The sequence below is a fragment of the Barbus barbus genome (genome assembly GCF_936440315.1).
Source record: "Barbus barbus genome assembly, chromosome: 38".
Taxonomy (NCBI): Eukaryota; Metazoa; Chordata; class Actinopteri; order Cypriniformes; family Cyprinidae; genus Barbus; species Barbus barbus.
The window spans coordinates 1,111,005-1,135,057 of record NC_136716.1 but is presented as its reverse complement, the minus strand read 5'-3'; the positions used below and the strand labels follow the sequence as shown (position 1 = coordinate 1,135,057).

General features: G+C 36.0%; 1 protein-coding gene across 1 annotated transcript; it reads left to right on the top strand.

The window, feature by feature from the left end:
- The first annotated feature begins 6,278 nt into the window (after window positions 1-6,278).
- On the top strand, window positions 6,279-23,880 carry LOC306857463 (V-set and transmembrane domain-containing protein 4-like). The gene is made up of 12 exons (XM_079397419.1): window positions 6,279-6,368; window positions 7,710-7,763; window positions 7,850-7,966; window positions 8,047-8,074; window positions 9,791-9,929; window positions 12,820-13,218; window positions 19,700-19,753; window positions 20,988-21,095; window positions 21,873-21,906; window positions 21,989-22,110; window positions 22,215-22,279; window positions 22,403-23,880. The coding sequence occupies exons 5-12, from the start codon at window positions 9,878-9,880 to the stop codon at window positions 22,526-22,528; spliced, it is 960 nt and encodes a 319-aa protein (XP_079253545.1). The 5' UTR covers window positions 6,279-6,368; window positions 7,710-7,763; window positions 7,850-7,966; window positions 8,047-8,074; window positions 9,791-9,877; the 3' UTR covers window positions 22,529-23,880.
- The last annotated feature ends 173 nt before the right edge of the window (window positions 23,881-24,053 follow it).

Genomic DNA, 24,053 nt, shown 5'->3' with positions numbered 1-24,053 from the left:
GATTCAAACACTTGTGAGAGCTTCACAAGGAGTGGACTGAAGCTGGAGTCAGTGCATCAAGAGTCTCCATGCTCAGACGTCTTCAGGAAAAGAGCTACCAAGCCACTTCTGAACCAGAGACAACGTCAGAAGCATCTTACCTGGGCTGTGGAGAAAAAGAACTGGACTGTTGCTCAGTGGTCCAAAGTGCTCTTTTCAGATGAAAGTAAATTTTGCAGTTTATTTGTAAATCAAGGTCCCAGAGTCTGGAGGAAGAGTGGAGAGGCACAGAATCCATGTTGCTTGAAGTCCAGTGTGAAGTTTCTGAAGTCAGAGATGATTTGGGGTGCTGTGACGTCTGCTGGTGTTGCTCCACTGTGTTTTATCAAGTCCAGAGTCAATGCAGCAATCTACCTGGATTTTGGAGCACTTTATGCTTCCATCTGCTGACAAGCTTTATGGAGATGCTGATTTGCTTTTCCAGCAGGACTTTAGCACCTGTCCACACTGCCAAAAACACTTCCAAGTGCTTTGCTGACCATGATATTACTGTGCTTGATTGGCCAGCCAACATGCCTGACCTGAACCCCGTATGGAATCTATGGGATATTTTCAAGAGAAAGATGAGAAACGGTTGATGCAACAATCCAGACGAGCTGAAGACTCAATAGTGCCTCAGCAGAGCCACAGGCTGATCGCTTCCATGCCATTCCTCACTGATGCTGGAGTTTGTGCTAAACGAGCCCCGACCAAGTATTGAGTGCAGAGATGAACATACTTTAAAGAACTTAAACTTTTCTGTTTGGCAAATCCTTTTTTTGATTGATCTTAGGAAATATTCTAATATTTTGCGATACTGGATTTTTTACTTTCATGAGCTGTAAGCTCTAATCATCAAAATTAAAACAAAACAACTTTTGAAATGTTTTACTTTACATCTAAAATATACGAAAGTTTCACTTTTTGAAACAAGTTACAATAACAAAATGAACTGAGCGCTATAGAAAAATCCTGACTTGATTTATTTATGGAAATCTGAAGTGGCGATGTCTGATTCATAAATGAGTTGAGTTACATTTTTTCATTGAATCAGATAATCCAGTTCACAACAGGTCTAAATTAATCATTCATTAATCTGGTTAATAATAAGAATCAATCAAATCTGGTTAGCAGCAAATAATAAAATTTTAAATTTGGCAAAAAAAAAAAACATTCTTCATAAATGTTGTGTTCCACAGAAGAAAAAGTCACAGGTTTGGAAGGTGAATAAATCATGACAATATTAAATATTGGGCGAACAACTTTTCATTATTTTCTTTCTTTCTTTCTTTCTTTCTTTCTTTTTCTTTCTTTCTTTTTCATTCTTTCTTTCTTTCTTTCTTTCTTTCTTTCTTTCTTTTTATTGATTTATGTATTTATTTCCAGATTGTATTAGTTAATTTATATGTGTTTATGTCTAACCAGAATTAAATATGTGTGCTATGAGATGTAAGCATTGTTTTTAAGTGAATTTGGGAAACACTTAATTTTAGGAGAAGACAAAAATGAGTGGCTGCTCCATCAGCTCAGACACATGCATACAGTCACTTATGTTTTGTCCACAAACTGTATGTTATTCCTGTACATGATTCATGGGGTCGTATGGGGAAAGTCCCTCCCTAATAATATCTGTAAGCCTCTGTGTCAGCAGTCAGACCGCTGTATGCGACTGGAGCTCGTTTCTGCTAATGTGAACCTCGAGGGGAGGAAGGTCACAAGGAGAGGGCAGACCAGTCTCTATCCTTAGCAACCCAGCCTCACCGTTTCCAAAAGCTCTCATGTCCACTCAACCTCTTATTCCAGAGTGAGCAGGCAAGGCTATAATAGGACAACCGGACCGTTTGGCTCTCAGGGGGCGTCCGGAGAGGAGTTGGATCTATTTGAGTTGATGGACGTCCACACATGGGCCGGCTATCATTCATTGCACTGGAGAAGGCTTGAGCATCACAGCTGCCAATAAATACTAGCATGTCTGATCTGCTGGCCTCGACATGCACCCGCTGCCCACAGAATGCCCTGCTGACAACGCTCAGACGCTCCGGTTACTGTTGTGTATTGACTGCCATGCAGGATTCAACGGGGAGAATGGATATCAATGCAATAACCTTTCCCTCGTTGTGTAATGCTTAAAGAAACAGTTAAAAAATGAAAAATCTATCACCAGTGTTGGGGAGTAATAGCTACATGTAATGGAGTTACGTAATTTAATTACAAAATAAATGCAATTTTAATCAGTTAAATTACAGTTACTTATGATGATGTTTACGATTACAAAGGGTTACATCTGAATATTTTCACACACACACACACAGAGAATAGAAAGCTCAAAAGAACAGCATTTATTTGAAATAGAAATCTTCTGTAAATGCCACTTTTGAGATTTTGATGCATCCTTTAAGGATTGATCCTGAAAGTATTAATTTCTTCCAAAATATTATTTGAATGTTAGTATATATAGGCCTTAAATATTAACATTAACCATGGAATAATTGTTTTGTTTATTAATGCTAACAACACATAGATTGTTTAAAAAAAATAGCATTAATAAACAGAAGAAATTCCTCCATGGTTCATGTTAATATTTGAGGATATAAACAATTCTTAGAGCATACAGATCACATTGCACCACTGACTTATTGCAACAGACCCAATTAATTTGACACGGCCTTGTTTAAAGCCCCAGAGCTGTCACGAAAAAAATATCTGGAGACAGACTTGAGTCGAGATGGAAGATGTCAACAAATCACCTTGTGATGAAAACAAATCACACAGCAGTATGCCAGTTCTGTGATGAAACCATTAGGTCTCTGATAGAGGAGATTCACAGGTCTAAAGATGCACAAATACACATTCTGCCGGAGTTAAGCAATGGTGATGTGTTGTAAAATCATGTCCCACTCTGTTAAACTATGAGGTTTACCACTAAACCGCTCCTCTATACTGTCATTAGTCCACTAGAAAGTTGTCAAACACAAGCTTTGTCAATCTCACACTTACCACAAAATATAGCAATTCTCCTGGTGTTATTTGTTTTGTGTGGTATGTCACTCTAAAAATACATATAATATAATATATGATAAAGACAGGGTGTCCTACTGTAAGAGAAACAGTGTTTACTATTACAAAAACAAAATATTTTACACTTTCAGCATTTCTCATACTGCAAATATTAGATATAAATAGAGCAGACAAAGAACTGTGGCCTCCTGACACTCGTGTTGTTATGGTTTAAGAGACTATGATAAGCATTTTGGGCTGGCGTTTAGATGTGCTGCTGGACCGACAACAGGCTGTGAGTATTTATGGAAATTCACAAGTGTTTGACAAGACAAGAAGTGGCAAGTTCAAGCTTTAATGAAAGGCTCAGCATTGCTCTTTCAGACACAGAGTGCAAAATTTGACCTGAAAATATTAAAAATATTTCTTGTTTTTATTTGGTCTGTAAAATAATGTGTTTAAACTTCAGAAAATGTTGATTGTCATCCTTAGGAGGTCAAAATAAATTTTGAAACTATAAAAATATGATATTATTGTTCTCTTCTATGAGTTTTGCAACCTTTTACCAACATTTGGGGTGTGTAAATACATTCAAATGTGTTATTTTTTATTTGTATTTGTATTTTTTTATGTTTTTTGTTGTTTATTTTTACACAGTAAAAAGCATTAAATAAATAGTTATGTAAATGGACAAATAAATGTTTGAAAATGTTGACTGTCATTCATAGGAGGTCAAAGTAAATGTTGAAAATATAAAAATATGAGCTTATTTCTTTTTATTTTATTTTATTTGAACTTTTTACCAAAATTTGGGGTAAATACTGTTCAGAACCCTGATTGTAATAATTATTTTGTATTTCCATGCAGTAAATATTCAATAAACATCTACGCAAATATACCATAAATATAAATATTAAAATGAAATAATTTTCACTCAGAAATCAATAGTATATTTCACAAATAATTTAAAAAAAGCAGTTAACACATCAAATTAAACATGCATTTTTAAAGTAGAAAGACTTTGTGATTTATTGTAAAACATAATCCAATCATCTTAATTTTATTTGATTTACATTTTTTACACTTAGAACATCTCCAATGGCTGTCTTATCCTCTTAAATGAATAAGCCTGTTAAAATTTAAACATGGCAAGACATGCTAATCAAGCAGAGCGTTTGCATTATTTTAAGCTTTAAGTATTAAGTTATTTGAAGTATTAAGATGTAACTTTTTGGCAATGACAAGGACGAACTTGACAAGAAATGTTGCTAATTTAAATCTTAAATGGTATTAAACATAGCAAGGCATGTTGTATGAACCTCCCAGAACGGCCGGCTATATATATTACAGTATATTAAAACATCAGCCTGTAAAGCTCAGTGTTCAGAAGTGATATGAATAGCAGTTATGTAAAAACGCATCGCTAATACCAGTGCTAAGATCCATTAGATGGTCAAAAGATTAATGCTTTTAAAACTAGACCCTGTTTAGGACCATTATTACAGTAACTATTCAGACCACAAATTGTAATACTTAATATAATGATGCTGTCACCCCCCCACCCTCCAACAGATAAATGAGTAATATTTCTCTGTATGAATATGAACCACACAAAGCTCAGAGAATCTGACACCTCTGCCCATTTGAAGGCCCAGCGGCTGAAACTAAATCAAAGGAGAACTTGTAGGCCAGATGGCGTGTTTCTCAGTTTCTCAATGCTCCATTAATGCTCTGTGTTTGTTATGCCAACCTGTTAGCGTCTGTCCAAAGCAGACATGCACCGCTGACCACCTAGAAGAGCGAGTCTGCTCTCCTACTGTTGTTTGTGACCTTTGACTGCGTAACAAGGACCTGCTGAAGGAAGCCTGTCATCTACTCCAGATTAATCATTTAGAAACTATTCAAACCTGTGCTGATTCTTTATTCTCAGATACAGCAACATGATAACAACTCTTTGATCTCTATGGTGACATTTTGAGCAGCCGTGTTGTGGTCAGATGTGGGTCTTGTCATGCATGCATCTGCACAAATATTCTCATATAGCATGTCCTAGATAACTACATGAGGATAATGATGACAAGTTTCAATTTTGGGTGAATTATAGAAATGAAATGTGCAATAACGTTCAAAGGTTTTATGTTTTGAAAGAAGTCTCCTCTGCTCACCAAGACTGCATTTATTTAATCAAAAATACAGTAAAGTATTGTGAAATATTAGTACAATTCAAAATAAGTGTTTTCTACAATGAAGGTGCTTCAGGATGACATAGAAGAACCTTTTTTGTCTAAATGGTTCCATCAAGAACCTTTAATATCTGAAGAACCTTTCTGTTTCACAAAAAGATTCTTTGCGGTGAAAGAAGGTTCTTCAAATTATAAAAAGGCAAGAAGGAGATGGTTCTTTAAAACACCTTTGACTGAATGGTTCTTTGTGGAACCAAAAATGGTTCTTCTATGGCATTAACCTTTTAAGCACCTTTATTTTTAAGAGTGTATGTGAATATATTGTAAAATTTGTTTCTGTGATCAAATCTGTATTTTCAGCATCATTACTCCAGTCTTCAGTGTCACATGATCCTTCAGAAATCATTCTAATATGCTGTTTCGAAGAAACATTTCTGATTATAAACAATGTTTAAAACAGTTGTGCTGCACAATATTTTTTTTTTTTTTTTGTGGAAACCGTCATACATTTTATTTTTCAAGATTCTTTGATGAATACAAAGTTCAAAAGAACAGCATTTATTTGAAACAGAAATCTTTTGTAACATTATACGTGTCATGTTTGAGCTATTTAATGCATCCTTGATTAATAAAATACTCATTTCTAAATCTTACAGACCCCAAACGTGTGTTGCGGTCAAATCTGGGTGATTCGGTGGTCTGGTCATGCATGCAATAATACAAATGTTCTGATATCACATAACCAAGTTACTGAGCTCGAGTGTCAAAACAAGTTGGTGCAATAGATCTCAGATGCATGCAATGCATGTCAGTCTCAAAACACTGACTGGTGGAGCGTTTTGACCCCGAATGAACCTAATAACTAACACAAAGTGATGCTTAATAACCGTAAGGGTCTTCAGAATGGACAAATCTTGCATTGCGGTTTAAAATTCACTGGCATGCTGCCTTTTAGCAACAGTTATCTCCACTGAAGAGCTGTACACATTATCATCAGCTCATCTTATCTTGAAATCATTTGGTGAGTGTTCAGGAAATGGTTTAATTTTCGAAAACAGCTCATCAGCACGTTTGCACAAAACATTCAATGTAAGAGACAGACATGACAAGACTTAAGAATGTCTGAACATGCAAGATACTGCTCAGCCTTCTGCTTTATCCTCACCATCGGTAAGTCATTTTCATTGTTTATGGAAGCTGGGATGCTACAATTATAGTTTTATTGGTATTTGAAGCTGTCGCATCATCAAATATAAAATGATTATTTTAGAAAATAGAATCGAAGACTGAATGATAATGAAAATGTTTTGATAAAGTGTGTTGAATGCAAGAGTGTGTTAGACACAGAAGCACATTTTGACCAAGAATATGAAATGAATTGATTACTTTTGATAAACTAGGTCAACACATATTCTTGTAGTGTGTGAGTTTAATATGTGTAAGTATGGGTTACAGATGAATGTGTGGACAAACAAATCTGATAAACAGTAGAAATATGTAATATTGCTTTCAGGAGTTTTCAGGTGTCAGGGCTGTAATACATTAACAGAAGGAAGTGATCACAGATATAATCTCACTTCCTCTCGTTCAGGTCTCGACTGAAAGCAGGCCTATATCACAAAAGAAGCCAAAAACAAACTAATGTGTAACAGACAGTAATGTTTTGAGGATGCATGTGTATAAAACATGACAAAACACATAGCAATGCTTTACAATGAAGTACCATACTATTAATTAAAAATGAGCAATACATTTATTACAGAATTTATGTATCTTTAACATTAGTTAATAAAACTGTTCAGTAGCTATGTTCCATCCAAAGTTGCCAATTTCACTTCAAAATTAGAATATTGCATAAAACATCTGCAAATTAGGCATTATTCCATTTGTTCAAGAGAATAAAATCACCATGCACTTTCAAAGAACTGGTGCAAAGTATTAATAATAATACTGATGGGAAGCTTACAGCTCTTTTTTTCCTACATAATAAATGATTTGCACAGATGAAACACCGTAACAAACACTGTCATGTTAGTGCACTTTTTGGAGCCGGACGATGTTTGGGAACGTAAGTCACATGACTTTGTTGATGTTTATCGAGGAATTTATTTGGTAAATGTTTTCTATCATAGTTTATGCAATGGAAACTTTACAGAAATTATAATAATCTTAAAAATATAAAATATATATACTTTTTTTTAATTTATGCACATCTTGGCTTTTCCATCCAGCTTTTTCTTTTAAATGCAATATCCAAAAAAAAAAAAAAACTGTAGGTGGTTGTCAACAGCTATTGTTAGTTCATGAAAGCTCAAGTCCATTCAATAATTTTAAGAGATACAACTTTTATAACTGTTTTTTTATATATATATAATATATTAATAAATATTGAAATTAACATTACGATTAATAAATGCTTTCCAAGTACATTACTATTAATATTACTTCAAGCCAACATTATATAAGAATCTGATGAGTTTTGAGTAAGGATATGTGACTGATATCTTACAGATTGTTTGCTGGTGGCGCAGGTAAAGGCACAAGACTCTTCCAGTGATGAACCAGGTACAAACACACAATCCAAACCCTACAAAACACATTCAGAGCTGATAACCGTCCTATTTACATCATGTTTCTTTCCTGAATGTCAGAAATCAAATATGCTGTCATAGGAGCAGCAATCGGCCTTTTCCTTTCCATCTGCTTTCTGCTAGTCAAACTCTACATCATCAGAAAGCAGGCGCTTGACAGTGAACACGAGAGATCAGGCAAGCCTATTATAAACGTGATTAAAACATTAACCATCATAGCAATTTTGATCATTTTTAATGCTTTAATATTTCTAAAGATACATCACTAAGAAGAGCATCTGCACGGTAAGGATATTTTTATATCACATCCCTATGATAGAGCTGCAGAAGTTTGGTCTGAAAGTGAATCTCATAAAATGATGACCTTTATTTTAAGGGATCACTGATGTGGAGAGCAGGAGGGAATGAAATGTCTTCTGAGGATCATTTAATACAAACGTTTACATCATTTTATACAGTTTTATTTATTTATTAAAACAAATGACTGTAAATTCAGCCGAAATTGCTGCGCCGTCACAAGACTTTTCTGTGCTTTTTGAGCCATAATGTGAGTAAAATATATTTACAATAACTATAACAGAGGAATAGTTTGTATCAAGAGCACACAAGATTTAAGGTTTTACTTCTTTTATTCATCTGTTGTTCATCTATGACATTTCTATGTGTGATCAAACATGATTGTTTATTTGTAATTAAGTAAATAATAAATGAACAGCTTTGAGTACATTTAGAGTCATTTATCTTTATTAAAATGCATCTCTCTCATGCTTTATCTACAGTGTGAGAAACACACATAAATGTAATGTTTCACTATAAATGTTATTTTTGAGAGTCTTGCATTTGCTTTATCTTTACACTAAATTTCTAATATGAAAAATCACAGTCGTGCACTAAAGGTTTTACATGTACAAAAGTAGAATAGTGCATTTGAATAATGAGTTTTATCTATCTATCTATCCCGACTTTTTTTTTTTTTTTTTTTATTGATTGAGCTTGTTTTCATTCTCATTTTGAATCTGTCAGGTTTTCAATGTTCTCAAGCTTTTAAGCCTTCTGCATCTGTATCATGCAATGCCACACTTTATCCAGAGGAGGGCAGTCAGTTCTTTCCTGCTGTTCCACATCTGTTTCCACTATCAGCTGAAAAACCAGTCATCCATCAGTCTTCAGAACCAGAATGATATTGTAAACAAATACATTTATTCTGCTGGGCCCTGGAGCTCAACTACAACCCACTGACTGAACCTGTTAACAGACCTAGAACTGACCAAACAATGCCAATCTCTGATATCTGAGAAGTTCTGAGTAAAATATTTCCAAACTTTTTGATGAGGCAAATATGCCTATCTATCTGTATGTATGTATGGGTATGTGTATGTGTATGTGTGTGTGTGTGTGTATACACACATGCACACACACACACACTACCGTCAAAATTTAAATCTCTTCTGCTCACCAAGCCTGCATTTATTTGATCCAAAGTACAGCAAAAACTATTTTACTATTTAAAATAACTGTTTTCTATTTTAATATATTTTAAAATGTAATTTATTCCTGTGATTTCAAAGCTGATTTTTAGCATCCTTACTCCATGTTTCTGATTTGCTGTTCAAGAAACATTTATTTTTATTATTATTAAGCTGAAAACAGCTGAGTAGAATTTTTTCAGGTTTCTTTGATGAATAGAAAGTTCAGAAGAACAGCATTTATCTGAAACAGAAATCTTCTGTAACATTATAAATGTCTCTATTATCACTTTAGATCAATTTAAAGCATCCTTGATAAATAAAAGTATTAATTTCTATAAAATAAAATACTGGCACTAAACCTTGTTTATAACTAATATTCTCCAACTGGACTGGACAAAAACACCATTTTAGCTTTCTGAACAGGAAGTGGCATCTGCTTCATTGAGTGTAGTGTGTAGTCCTCCATATAAAGGGGAGGAGAGAGGGTGTAGACTAAGTAACTACAGAGCGTCTCCTGTCTCGGGTTACACAGAGGAGAAAGAGAGAAAAAAAGAGTGGAGGACTTCACTTTTTGTGAAGAGGTTGAACTGGAGTTGCATGGAGCCCATCAGCCTGGAGAATGAAGATCACTGCAGTGCTAACAGCTCTCCTGACTAACCTCCTCTTTGGAAGTAAGTGCAGTCTGTCTGAAGTTAACATCATCTTTGATGTTGTTGATTAGAGCTAGGAAATCTCAGCATGTCAGTGACTTTTTTTAATGCATGCATTTAAAAAAAAAATTATCTGCTGATTCTGAGACTTTAAAGATAAAGCTCAAGTTATAACAATGTTTCGATATAAGTGCAAGCAGTATGAAATTTATCTTTCAGTTGTTTGTCTTTTTTCCTGGTGATTCACTTTTTTTCTCTGGCTGTGTGTATGTTGTGGTTTCTGACTCCTCCTTCGTTAGTATATGTAACTTAAATCTTATATGTGTATATATATATATATATATATACACATGTGGTCACTCTGAGTTTATAAATAGCACAACATCCTCACAGATAGAAAGAACACACCAGTTGGTTTTCTTTCTTTAAAAATTCCTTTACAGCCCATGGAAAATTGTGATTGTGGCAGATTTTGTGGATTTCGATTTTGCATCTACAGCATTTATAACTTTATATTCATGATTTATTACTACGTATTTAAATGAACATATTCATATTCATCAGTATACGCTTGATTTCATAATTACACGTTCAAATTTATACAAATATATATATGCTATAAATGTCACGCTCCCTCTGGGAGCAGGGAAAGGCAGAGGCGAGCAACTTCTCTTGAACACAGGCTTTAATAAGGCAAACTTAGAGCTCACAGGAACCGTGGAGACAGCAACTGTAGACAAGGGTTTGACGGTCAGACTGGACACAGAGGCAGGGAAACACAGGGTTTAAGAACACTGGGAAATTAACGAGGAACAGGTGTGGACTAATCAAACACAGGGCTAGGGACTAATTAAACAATGATGACAAACGAGGACAGGAACAGGAAGGCCAAATATGGGCACGAGAGGAGGGGAACCACAAGACAAGGACTGACAATAAATGCTATATATAATAAATATATAATACAAATATATATATTCTGCTTTTATGTAATATGTTTAATATATAACATTTTATCAAATGTAGGTATTTTTTATGTCAAAAACATAGTTTATATAGAACATATGCAATATTGGGTATAAATAATGTAATAATATTATGTTTGTTTGTATTAAAATGATTTATCAAAAGTTTGGAATAATAAAGATTATTTTAATGCTTTTGAAAAAACGGTTCTGTTTTGCTCACCAAGGCTGCAAAAATATATACAGTATAAACAGGAATATTGTGAATTTAAAATAACCGTTTTGTATGTGAAGATATTGTAAAATTATGTATTTTCAGCATCATTACTCCAAGTGTCACATGATCCTTCAGAAATCATTCTAATATACTGATTTGATGCTCAAGATGTCTATATGTCTATACCATTTTAATGTAATACAGAGCCGGACAATTTGTGGGGACGTCTGTTTGAGATCCACCCATATAATGTTCTCCAGATGGCCTGTCAAAAAGACTCATTAAACAGCAGCAAGAGGGTCTGGAAAGACTCTTACTTTTAATTTCCCAGCGTGTATTGCTTTATTCTCTTTAAAGTCTGCAGACAAATTGCTATAGCTTACACAACTGGGACACTGAATAAGAAAGTACTTGTGTTTAATAATTTTTTATCCAGTTAGAATAATTTTTTCTAAAATATTGTGGCTCTGTTAAAGCAATAGTTCACCCAAAAATGAAAATCTGCTGAAAATGTACTCACCTTTAGGCCATCCAAGATGTAGATGCAGTTTGTTTCTGCATCAGATTTGGAGAAATGTAGCATTGCATCAGTGTCTCAGCAATGGATGCTCTGCAGTGAATGGGTGCCGTCAGAATGAGAGTCCAAACAGCTGATAAAAACAGCTGATAACAGCTGATAAAAACAGCTGATAAAAACAGATTTGTGTGGTTCCCTCCACAACACTGTTTTGTCCTCAAAATGCTTTTACCATAGTGCATGATTTGTAAACTAATACATTTTGAAGTTTGCATCACAATCGGCTCCATATGTTTGACTTTTCTGATGTAGTAAACTTGCTCGATAGCACACCCGGTTACAGCATTGCACTTGTGATATGAAGCATTCGGGTATGAGTCCAAACAGCTCCTCCAGATGTTAACTGATGGACTGGAGTGGTGTGGATTACTTGTGGATTATTGTGATGTTTTTATCAGCTGTTTGGACTCTCATTCTGACGGCACCCATTCACTGCAGAGCATCTGCTGCTGAGCAAGAGCTGCATTTCTCCAAATATGATGAAGAAACAAACTTATCTACATCTTGGAGTAAATTATCCGGTGAATACTGCAGGGAGACGCTCTTTCTTCCATTCCCTCCCCCCATCAAACACCTTGTTATTGTCGGGCGCTTGTGCTCTGTCCAAGGTCGTTTCCATGGCAATTGCTATGTCGCATCACAACCTGCGAACTGAGTCGCCTGGTTTGGAGTGCTGGCGAAACGGATTTCAAGGCATACGAACTCACACGAACTTACACATACACACACTCATACACCTCCCTACCCCCATCCCACGCCTTCGTCGCTTCATCCTGTCAGTGATAACGGGTCCGTGTGTTTGCGCTGTGATGGCTGCTGGCCGGATGGCTGTTTCGTCTGAACTAGGATTACTATGCAAGTTATGTTCCTGTGTTGACTGTGCTTTATGCTGAGGTTTTTGTCTGTTCTCACACTGCACTCTCGTCCAGGAGCGTAGTGTGAGGACAATTTTTTTCTCCTCTCTTTCCTCATGTTATGCTGTATTTCTTCTTCTTTATTGCATTTCGTTGCCTTGTACCTACATGTGCAATGACAATAAATTGAATCCAATCCAATTATTAGCATATTTTCATTTTTGGGTAAATTATTGCTTTAAATGGTGCATCGCTCTGTGAATAAGATATTTATTTGCTTTATATTGTCTGATTCCAGATGTGTGCTCAGCTATCAACGTCACAGTCACTCCATCTCCGTTCTCTGTGGTGGCTGAGGGGGAAAACATCACCTTGTCCTGTCAGGTGACCCAGCGGCGGCGGTCAGGGAGTCTGCCTGTGGTGCGCTGGATGTTTCAGCCAGAATCGGGAGGAGAGGAGCTGCTGCTGGCGCGGGTGAACATGCGGAGAGCCAAGTTCTACGGAAACTACACCAAGAGCTTCAGCAAGCCCAAAATGAAACTGACAGTGGTGAAACAGGGCAAGATATACAACCTCCTCATCATGAACATCAGCGAACAGGACAGGGGTATTTACAGCTGCAGGGTCCAAGAGTTCAAGAAGCATCAGGAACGATGGAAAGCTTCCACCAACAGCTCGGCCTCTACGCAGCTCCGAGGTTTGTTCACATGCTGTTGTGAGCAGGGTGGGAAATTAATGGGGGATTGGAGCAAAAATGCTACCAAAATAAACAACAATGACACTCAAACTCAAGATAGGCTCACTGGAAAAATGTGTTTTTAGCTGAAATGAACACTAATGGCAGTAAAACACCAACAACTTTTATTCGTATTCACTTTGATTAGCTTAGATTTGTGTGGTTCCCTCCACAACACTGTTTTGTCCTCAAAATGCTTTTACCATAGTGCATGATTTGTAAACTAATACATTTTGAAGTTTGCATCACAATCGGCTCCATATGTTTGACTTTTCTGATGTAGTAAACTTGCTCGATAGCACACCCGGTTACAGCATTGCACTTGTGATATGAAGCATTCGGGTATGAGTAGAGATGCACTGATTGTCTCACGTCTCGCCGATTCTGAGCCGATCCTTATTGCCAGCGGCGCAGGCAATGACATCACAGCCACGCACACACTCAGTAAACACGTCGTTTCGTGTGAGAATGATTCTAATTTTAACTGCGTTCAGTGTAAACAACTGATAATGTATTGATGTCGTGCCGGATGAGGCTTGCACAGCCTGAGTGAGCGTGTGAGAGAGACAGCACACACTAAATAACTCACAGAAATGTATAGATGCAAAAAAAAAGATATTTAGAAAATAGGATTTAGGTAAGCAACATTATACGCCCATGATGTTTCCCTGAATATCAATATCAGCACGATTGCAATGTGACACTGATTTTATACAATAGTATTTAAATAAGCAAGAAGTTAAAATTAAGTGACTTAGATTTTAGACAAAATATTTGCCGTTTTTGCTCAATTTCACTGACGAAAATAGTTGTGATCAAAGCCACAGCAGAACTGTTGTGTGTCTGCAAGCAACAGCGGTGTTTCGTTACTGAATGAATCGAGTGAGTCAGTGATTCATAAGGACAGTCACTTGCCTCGTTTCTGAATAAATCAGCCGTTTGAATTCATTAATAAATGACTCACTCATTAAAACAGACACTTGCCGCCACCTACTACTGGTGCTTTAGTCATATTTAAAAGTATCATGGCATTTTTTCAACATTTATTTCTATGTTCAAAAAAAACATTCATCTTCTAAAATTATTTATGCATTTGAAATTTTACAGTGTAAATGCATTGGCACCTCAGCTTCATCAAACTGTCTGTGTAAATGCATCTAATGCCACTTCAGATGCAGCTTCTGTTTCCTCAGCTGTTTTGTTACATACAGCAACTCATTTTAAGTTAACTATTTCTTCCTCTTTCTAGTCACAGAGCACTTTATTTTGAGAGTTGTTTAAGTGAGAGGAAATCTGTAAATTAGTCCAGATTGGGGGAATTGTAATATTTAATCATTTATTTTATTATGTAAATATTTTTTCTTTGAAATTTGCATATATTTTTGTTTGTATATGCTGTCAATTATTGTTCTTAGAAAGAAAATCTGAATCGACAAAAATCGGTATCGGCAGGTCCCACTTCCCAAAAATCGGAATCGGCCATGAAAATTGCAATCGGTGCATCTCTAGGTATGAGTCCCGTCAAACACAAGTTACGATAAAAGAGCTCAAAGACTTGTAGAAGCAAGACAAAATAACATGATTGCTTAATTTTTACCTCACGATTACTTTTGCTAACACTATTGGTTAGGTTTAGGGTTGGGTTTTGTGTTGTTTCATTGTAAAGTTGCCAAATTCATGTTCATTTGCACAGGCATGTTTGTGCAATGAGCCTGGGCTGAGTGAATTATAGTTCATGGCTGTGAAGTAAAAAGCAACGGGTAAGGGAAGATTCCTTCATATGTACCACTCAAACTCCTATTTCAATAATACACTAACATAGGAAAGACCATGGTGCTTGTCAAGCCATTTCATGGGATCTTCAATTTTGGAGATGTAGAAAAAGCTCTAAATTTATATTTAATATTTTTTAAGAAGGTATTTAAATAAACTCCATGCAGCTCTGAGGTTTGTCTATATGCTGATGTGAACAGGGTCGGAAATTAATGAGGAATTGGGCCAAAAATAATAACCCTGCATAATTAAATTAACCTAATCAATTACTACTGTCAGTGTTAAAGTAAGATGAACAAAACGTGTTGATTGAGGCATAATATTTAAATCTGCTCATGCTGCAAAGATTTATTTTTATGCATTATAAGCAATTATAGCCAATGTCGAGTTATGAGCATTATAACCAATGTCGAGTTATGAGCATTATAACCAATGTCGAGTTATGTTATTGGTGCATATTACCAATGTTATTGAACGTTTCAGTGACGAGGAACATTCTTTGCTCGCGTTCTGCATAAAATTTTATGCCAATTTGAAAAACGCTTTGTTTTTCGTGTTATTGACATAGCCAATGTAAAATCTTGATTTTATAATGCATAAAAAGGCAATAATGGAATATGGAAAAGCTCATTTCTGTGAGTGACTGTTTGTTGAGAGTTTCTCTCGTCTAGACTCTTAAATTGTCTCAATGTTCGAAACATCTGACAAAATACTCAGTGCATAAGCAACAGATGTCAAGAAACTCCTTCGGTGTTGTGTTATATTTTCCATTAAAAAAATGTGGAAATGTGATCTAATATTTATGCGATATATATCTGTCTTTTTGGCGGTCAGAGCAGAGTTGAGAACAAAGTGAACACTGGCGTAGCGACAGCCAAATGCTATTGACACTGGCTGCAGAGTGCAGTTTTCCTTTACTAACTTACTGTACAGACAGACAGATACGCAAGCAGCACAGAGGATGGAGAGGCTGTCGCTCTCTGGATCCAAGACAAAATAAGTCCATATGTATGAAGGGCTTTGCAGCAAAGCAGCAAGAAAAAGAGGAAAAACATGGTCAGGGCCTCGACTACTAGATCAGAGTTTCCCAAAAAGGGCCGCCAGAGCTCGCTGTGGGAGGACGTCGCCTGGCCTACTTAAAGACATCACCAAATCAAAATTGAATATTTGTGGCTTTAAGTCCATGTGTGTTAACTTTGAGACCTGCTACATGTGAGTGCACTGCCAATCATCTGCAAAATTCACTTTTAGCAAAAATTTAAAACTTGGGGTTTCTCCCTTTAGGTAATACTGACCAAAACTACTCTTGTTTACAAATGTTCGTCAAATCGACCAACAACGAGCAATAGCAAGTAGCAAATCCAACATAATATGTATATGTAATATTTTGCTCATTGGAAAAACGTGCTTTGACCTACACTGCCGATTCCAGTTGAAATGAACACTAGTGGTAGTAAAACACCAACAACTTTTATTTACTTTTCACACAAATTATAATTACGTGCAGATGCAGATTATTAAAAATGTGTGTGTTTTCTTGTGCAATACTATGTTATGACCAAAATTATATTACTATAATGCATGCTTTATAAACTAGCACATTTTGATGTTTGGATAACATAACCAGCTCCATATGTATGGCTTTACTAATGTAGTAAACTTGCTTGGTAGGGCACCCGGTACAGTATTACAACTGTGATGTGAAGTGCTCCTGTATGAGTCCCGTGAAACACAAGTGTCACGAGTCCCGATAAAAGAGCTCAAAGACTTGTAGAAGCAAGATAAAATGACATGATTGCCTAAGCAAATGTGTTTTTATCTCATGCTTGCTTTTGTTAGTGCTACTGGTTAGGTTTACGCTGAGTTTAGTGTAGGTGCTACATTATTTTCAAGTGCAATAGAGCATTAACTTTTTAGCACCAGTCACTGGACGTTTCATTTCTGAACTTCTGCAATATGTATAACAACCAACATAATGTTGCCAAATTCTGTTTCTGATAAAACTGAACATGCGCCACTCACTGGACATTTAACATTTAAAGTGTCATAAAATGTGCAAGAAGTCACATTTTGCTTAAATACTGCCACAGTCAAACTTCCTATTTCAATAATAAATCAACACATGAAAGACCATGTTGCTTGTCAAGCCATTTCAATACAATATTACAAATCATTTTTTTTTTATTATTATTTGGAATAATTCTTTGCAGCATATGATAAATACCAAGACTTGCATTAATAAAGTAAATATGATCAATTTTGATGACATGTTAACTTTAAAATGAGGATTGCTTGAAAAGGGGGATGAACAGACATATAGTATAATGATGAAATGTCATGCGAAACAAAAATTGCATATCCAGTAACTACTGTTTGCATAGATACACTATCCTTGGCTACGTTATTCCATACAATTACACAAGACCTTACTGTTACTAACTACTTAGTAGGGAATGATTATATACTCCAGTTGATGCATAAACATACATAAACATAACTAACAACTCAATTAAATGAGAATTTGTGCTCCAACCAACCAATGAGATATCCAAGTAAAGAGTCCCAAAACCAAGCCATACCACTAAGCTCAAAACTTTGTTTCCTACAACATGATCACATTTTCCACTGACAGTGTTTGTAAGGAGAACCATTGAGCATCTCTGCCATGTGAGGGAGGATGTGGTGCAGATATAAATGCACAGTAAAACAGAGACAGCAGGGAATACTGACCGTGTTTGTGGGTTCGACGATGCTGTAGGGAGATGTTTTGATGACTCTTGTCTTGTCAGAATGTGATGCAAATCAGTAAAGTCATTATTGAAGGTTTTTTCTGTGGAAAGAAAAATAGATTTGACATAAATGGGTTGTATTATTTATGCAGTTTTGTTTTGGCCATTTGTATTTCCATTGCTCAAAGGCGAGCAACTTGTCATGTTGAATATAAGGCACGCCAACTATTGAGGCTTAGTAAATGTCACAGTGTGATCATTCATATTGCCAAGACAGAGAAGAATGCTGCTGACTTTAAATTCCCTACTTTTTATACACTTTCATATATGCACTACTTTTCATAGCTGAATGCGCTGTGGTCGTGCAATGAAATAATATGTCAATTGATGCAGCTGCTCTATTGAAACATGCATCTCTATTCATGCATCTGTGAGGTCTTCAACAAATGACTTTTGGGATCCTGTACAGTGACAGAAGCCTTCAGTAAACTACTGGAGATTTTGTATCTGGCTCCTTGTTTGAACCATATGACTCAATAGAGCTTTTGTCCCTCCCCAGTTCGGTCAAGCATGAGCAAGAGTTCCAAAAATAAGCACATTTCTGCAGGAGCCATGAATAGAGAAATAAATAGTAGTTCATGTGCAAGCAGAAAAAGCAGAAGACATTTGCTGTGTGGTTAATAAGAATGCATAGACAACTGGAAAAGCTGGAAAAATTCAAATTCTTTGTCAAATGCGACATAGCAGTTTCTAAATAAGACAATGAGCTTAATGACTCAAATAAGCAAGTCGACCTGCAAGTCGAACATCTTCATCAGTTCGTCAACGCGCTGCAAATACTCAAAATACAGAAACGTGCTGCAAATACTCAAAATACAGAAACGTGCTGCAAATACTCACAAGACAACGGAAATGACCCCAACAACCCTTATGGAAATTAACCATAATTAATGGTTTTATTGTAGTAAATGTGTAGTAATCATGCTTTTTGGTGTATTGTTTACCATTTGTATAACTACAGCTATCCAAATACCAAATACCATGGTAGTAAAACCATGGTTAATTTCCAAAAAATTAAGTTAAAATGAAGTTATACTTGCTGTATACAGAATACAGCCAAGCTTAATATTACTAATGCAACTGGAAAACATGCCTCTACCTACATTTTCGCAACTCCAAAAGCATATCTACATACAATTCATTGCAGTTTCCAGCTGAAATAAACAGTATTGACAGTAAAACACCAAACGAATACATTTTGAAAATTGCATCACATAGCCAGCTCCATATGCTTGGCTTTTCTAATATAGTAAACTTGCTTGGTAGCGCACCCGGTACAACTTTGCACTTGTGATGTGAAGCGCTCCGGTACGAGTCTCTTGAAATACAAGTCACGATAAAAGAGCTGAGACTTGTAGAAACAAGATAAAATGGCATGGTTGTTTCAGTAAATACATTTTTACCTTCTGTTTGACTATGTTAACACTATCAGTTAGGCCACTCACCAAACATATATACATTATATATATATATATATAAAAATAAAGTTTTTCTTTCCTGTTTTATTGCTTAATTTACACTTCTACTGCTGACAGAACACACCAGATCAATTCAACTCATTTGATTCAAGTGAATCAAATTTACTCTTTAGTGGTCTAATGCACACCCAAATAAGCGGCTAAACTTCCTCAGTAGCCGAGGTGGCTGTGTTTTTGGGGCCAGCTAGCCTTACTGTCGTCAGCTGCTGTGGTTATGGGTATTTCAGGGCATCACAGTGGGTGTTAGCCAGGGCCATATCCAGAGAGAGGGAAAGCCTCACTGCTGTCATCCCACACACTACTGCCCCTGCAATTTACTTGATTTAACTGCATGTGCCGTGTAATTACGAGGGTCTGGAGCCACAGTGATGAGTGTGCAATTCTCTCTTCTTCCTCTCGCAGTCCATGTTCTCCCAGCCAGCAAACCAAAGGAGGAACTGTGGAGTCTGCTTGAAGGTAAGCCACAAAACTGTGTTCAGCCATATTGTCACACATAAAAAAAAGTGTTACTAAACATGTTTCAGATGCAGTAAATAATCTAATAGAAATGGAAGGAATGGCCATTTTTCTTAAAGAGACAGTTCACCAAAAAGTTTAAAAATTCAATTTCAAATGCATATTACATAGGATGACCATACGTCCTCTTTTTCCCTGACATGTCCTCTGTTTGGACCTAAGAAAATGCACCTAGCCAGGATTTCTAAATCATCCAAAATGTCCAGGATTCGGCTTTTGTGTGTGTTTTTGTATTAAAGCACTGTGCAGGGACTGCTGAATTTCTGACCATTACCGCCTGCTCCCGCAAACATTCTAATATTGAATAAAATGTCCGTGCTTCAGGGAGCCGCTATCAATATGCGAAGTATTTAAATCACTTTGGATGCAGCTTGTGTTGGATGCAAGGTTGCCAAATCTGCATTTTCTTGTACAAAATTCGGTTGATTTTAAACTCTTGCGAAGGGTTGATTTTCTCCCGAGATTTGAAAAATTGCATAAATTACATTTGACTGAAATACTTGTATTTGAAACATGTTCCATTCTATCTAACTGTGGTAGATGTTACGTTTTGTAAAGGATGGAAACTGGCAGGAAGCCAGTGTTTTTGATCAATCTGCAAAACGGGGAATGTATAACATGTATATTTTAGGTAGGGAAATTATATATTTTGAGTTTTGATATTTGGGATATAGTCATTGCACTACTTTGGGGGCTACTTTAACCCTCCTCAAACCCTAATTACTCAAGGATTACCAAATCAGTCTTTAGTAATACTAGTCATCTGGAGATTTGTTTAAAAGTACTGGTCTAGATCACTATTATTAACTTATTTTAGAGGGCTATTAACTCTAAATTGTTACAAAATTTGCATTATTCACCAAATTTGAATTGAGACACTTAAATAGGTCACTTCATGTCAGGTTGGACATCTGTGCCATTAAATGTCACTGGTTGTTCTGTTTCTGACATCAAACCTGTTTATATTGGAGAAGAGAAAAAAGAAACAAAAGAAGAAAAAAAAACATTTGAAAGGCATGTGGTAAATGAGTAAATTTACCTCAATATAACAATGTTATACAGATTGGAGTTTTTATGTGTTGTTACTGTTGTGTCGTGTGTATATTTTCTCTGCAGTAAACATACAGTATGCATTTATTTCAGCTGCATTAAGTGTATTTTGTGTGTGTTTCAGATGTGTATCTGTGTGCTGTGCTGGTGTGTTGTGTCGGGCTCTTGTGCATGTGCATGTTCACTATAGCTGTGAGCTGTCAGTATCTGCAGAGGAAGAGACGATTAAAAGGTGTGTTTCTAGCTATTGATGATATAAAATAGTCTTATAACAAATAAAGGAATAGTTCACCCAAAAATTTAAATTCACTGAAAGTTTACTCACCTTTGCACTCATACTGCATCAGTGTCTCAGCAATGGATGCTCTGCAGTGAATGGGTGCCGTCAGAATGAGAGTCCAAACAGCTGATAAAAACATCACAATAATCCACACCACTCCAGTCCATCAGTTAACATTTTGAGAAGACAAATAATCAAATAAAGACATTTTGAGAAGTCCATAATCCATAATAATGTTTTCTCTAGTGAAAATCCATCTCCTTTTGTCTCTCACATCAAAATCCAGACAGATATTTGTTTAGAGCTGTTTTGGCTTGTAAACGGTGCTTGATCTGTGCAGATTTCTCTCCTGATTCAGACGAGACGATATTATGGATAGAGGACTACTGTATATTAGCCGGAAGTTAAAGTGTCTTAAAAACAGGATTTTGTTTCTTACAGACAAGTGGTGTGGATTATTGTGATGTTTTTATCAGCTGTTTGGACTCTCATTCTGACGGCACCCATTCACTGCAGAGCATACACTGATGCAGAGACACATTTCTACAAACCTGATGAAGAAACACACTCATCTACATCTTGGATGGCCTGAGGATGAGGACATTTTCAGCAATTTTTTTCATTCTTAGGTGAACTATTCCTTCAATGTGTATGTTAATGATGCTCTTGTAATGATCTTAATTATGTAATCTGCTCATCAACATTTTTTCATATGCTCTTTTTTGGCAGAAACCTATCATTTGGTCAAGAGTCCACAGAACAGGTGAGAAAACATGAAAAATTATAACTGCATATAGGAAGAACAATCTTCTTCACAAACTGAAACCGTGTTCATGTGTGTCCAGTTCAGGCGAGACGGTCACTAGTGTGGTCAGTCTCTCTCCAGCTCTTCCCAAGAAGATGAGAAAGTATAAGAAAAATAAAAGTGTGGAGCAGCCAGACGTGCCACCAGAGATACCAGCTAAAGGTAGAGTAGCGTTCCCAAAATTACCTCTGCATGTCACCTTACATTATTTCTCAAGTGTATAAATCTTAGTTTAATAGCTAAAATATTCCAATATTCCATCTCAGCTCCTATTGCAGACAAAATGCGAAAGCCGAAGCTTTTAAAACCTCAACCCAGAAAAGTGGTTTTGGTAAGTTCCATAATTTAAATACACAGAAATGTATTATTTGTACTGCAGAACTTCCAGTTGTTGTATTTATTTATTTTATTTTTTAATGTGAGCTGTAACTCTGCTGTTGTCCTGAACCAACAGCCCAAAATTGCAGAAGAGAGTCTGATGTACGCTGAGCTCGAACTGATGAAGCCGCTGCCTGAAGCCAAATCTGCAACGACAGGAACGGTGTACGCTCAGATACTCTTTGAGGAAAAGCCTATGTAGCAGTATAATTTCTGTAAGAAAACTTTATTTATAATAACACAACATTGATTTTATTTTTCACCATTTTTCTGATGTTTTATACATGCAACCTTAAGTGAATTGTACATATTGTATATGTGTGTTCTTTACTTTCTAAGTTGTTATCTGTGACAAAAAAAAATTCATATTTAGCAAAACCAAATTACTGTCATCCGAAAACTGCAATCTGGAACTAAAAGGCACATAGATAGCCAACCTGTCTCAGGAACAACTCAAAAGATTATGTAAAGGTAAACACCAATAAATATTATCCATTTGAATTGCCACAAGCTGTTAATGAACTAATAATTAATATGAGGATATTTTGCACAAATATATTTCGACAACAAAAAAAACATGGAAATCTTCTCAGGAATGTTCTGGGTTCAATACAAATTCATCTCTCCGAGCAGCTTCTGTGGCCTGCACTTGATGTATTTCAGATTATATGAATTATTCTGTAAATAGATGCATTATTTGAGCTGTAAAGTTCGTTTAGTGATGGGACTACTTTTCTTGGCAGATTAACTTGAATTTTGCAACAAGTTTTTTTTCCATTTAACAGTACAATCTCGTACCTTTATGTCAACTTTGGTGGTTTTCTGCTCAAATTATTGAGTTTAAATGCTTTATACATTATTATAAAGAAATAGTTCATATAACCATATAAACATATAATATTTTTTTTTTCTTAGGCTAAAACTCACTTAATTGTCACATTTTTTCAGTCATTTTGCTTCTCAAGTAAATGTATCTTGATTTAAGCTGGATTTGTTTGCAGTCCAAATACAGTACTGTTTTTGTTTGTTTGTTTTCACAAGCCTGAATTATTTCTGTGGTAAAGAAAAGCAGGCCACAGAAGCTCAACTTGTGCTGAACCCAGAAAATTCCTTTAAATCTGTTGAATTGCTGAAGCCTGTTTGTTTTTCTTTTCTTTTTTTATGATTTCTTTTAATGGAAGAACGTTTTTGATTTAATAATGGAAAGCTAATGAAATATCAGGGCGTATATCTGGAACAGACATGCAGGCACCACTGATCTGACCTTTCAGTGTCTGTCTGACTCTTTAGGAATAAATAAGACTCAATCTCTCACTCCAAGGGTTTTTGACACTATCACAGACATACGATGTGTAAGAAAGCTATTTAACTGTGAAATGTAGAGGGTCCTGAAAGCCCACCGCCTTCACCACTAACAAGAACCATCTGTGAATGACGTACTGAGACTCTCTACTCAACACATGCCGAAAATATACTGTTTTTCTCTTCTGTTTCGTAAGTGTACTGTAAATTAAACATTTGTATGTGAACGAACATGACTAAACCTGACAGCTTTTACTGTGTATGTCCAAAATCTGTATCTAAAAAACAATCATATTCAGTTCCTGCGAGGGCTCGTGTGAACTGTGATTTGTGGGATTGTATGAGGTAAAGTTTCACATGTGTTTGTGTTTAAATGGGAGGTTTCATTCTGGACGTAAGCGGTACCACGTTAGAAAGCAGGGTGC

Excerpts from the sequence above, each read along its gene's own strand:
- LOC306857463 (XM_079397419.1), top strand. The coding sequence starts at position 9,878 with ATGAAGATCACTGCAGTGCTAACAGCTCTCCTGACTAACCTCCTCTTT. Across the intron at positions 19,754-20,987 it reads ACTGTGGAGTCTGCTTGAAG|ATGTGTATCTGTGTGCTGTG; the intron begins GTAAGCCACAAA and ends TGTGTGTTTCAG. Across the intron at positions 22,280-22,402 it reads AACCCAGAAAAGTGGTTTTG|CCCAAAATTGCAGAAGAGAG; the intron begins GTAAGTTCCATA and ends CTGAACCAACAG.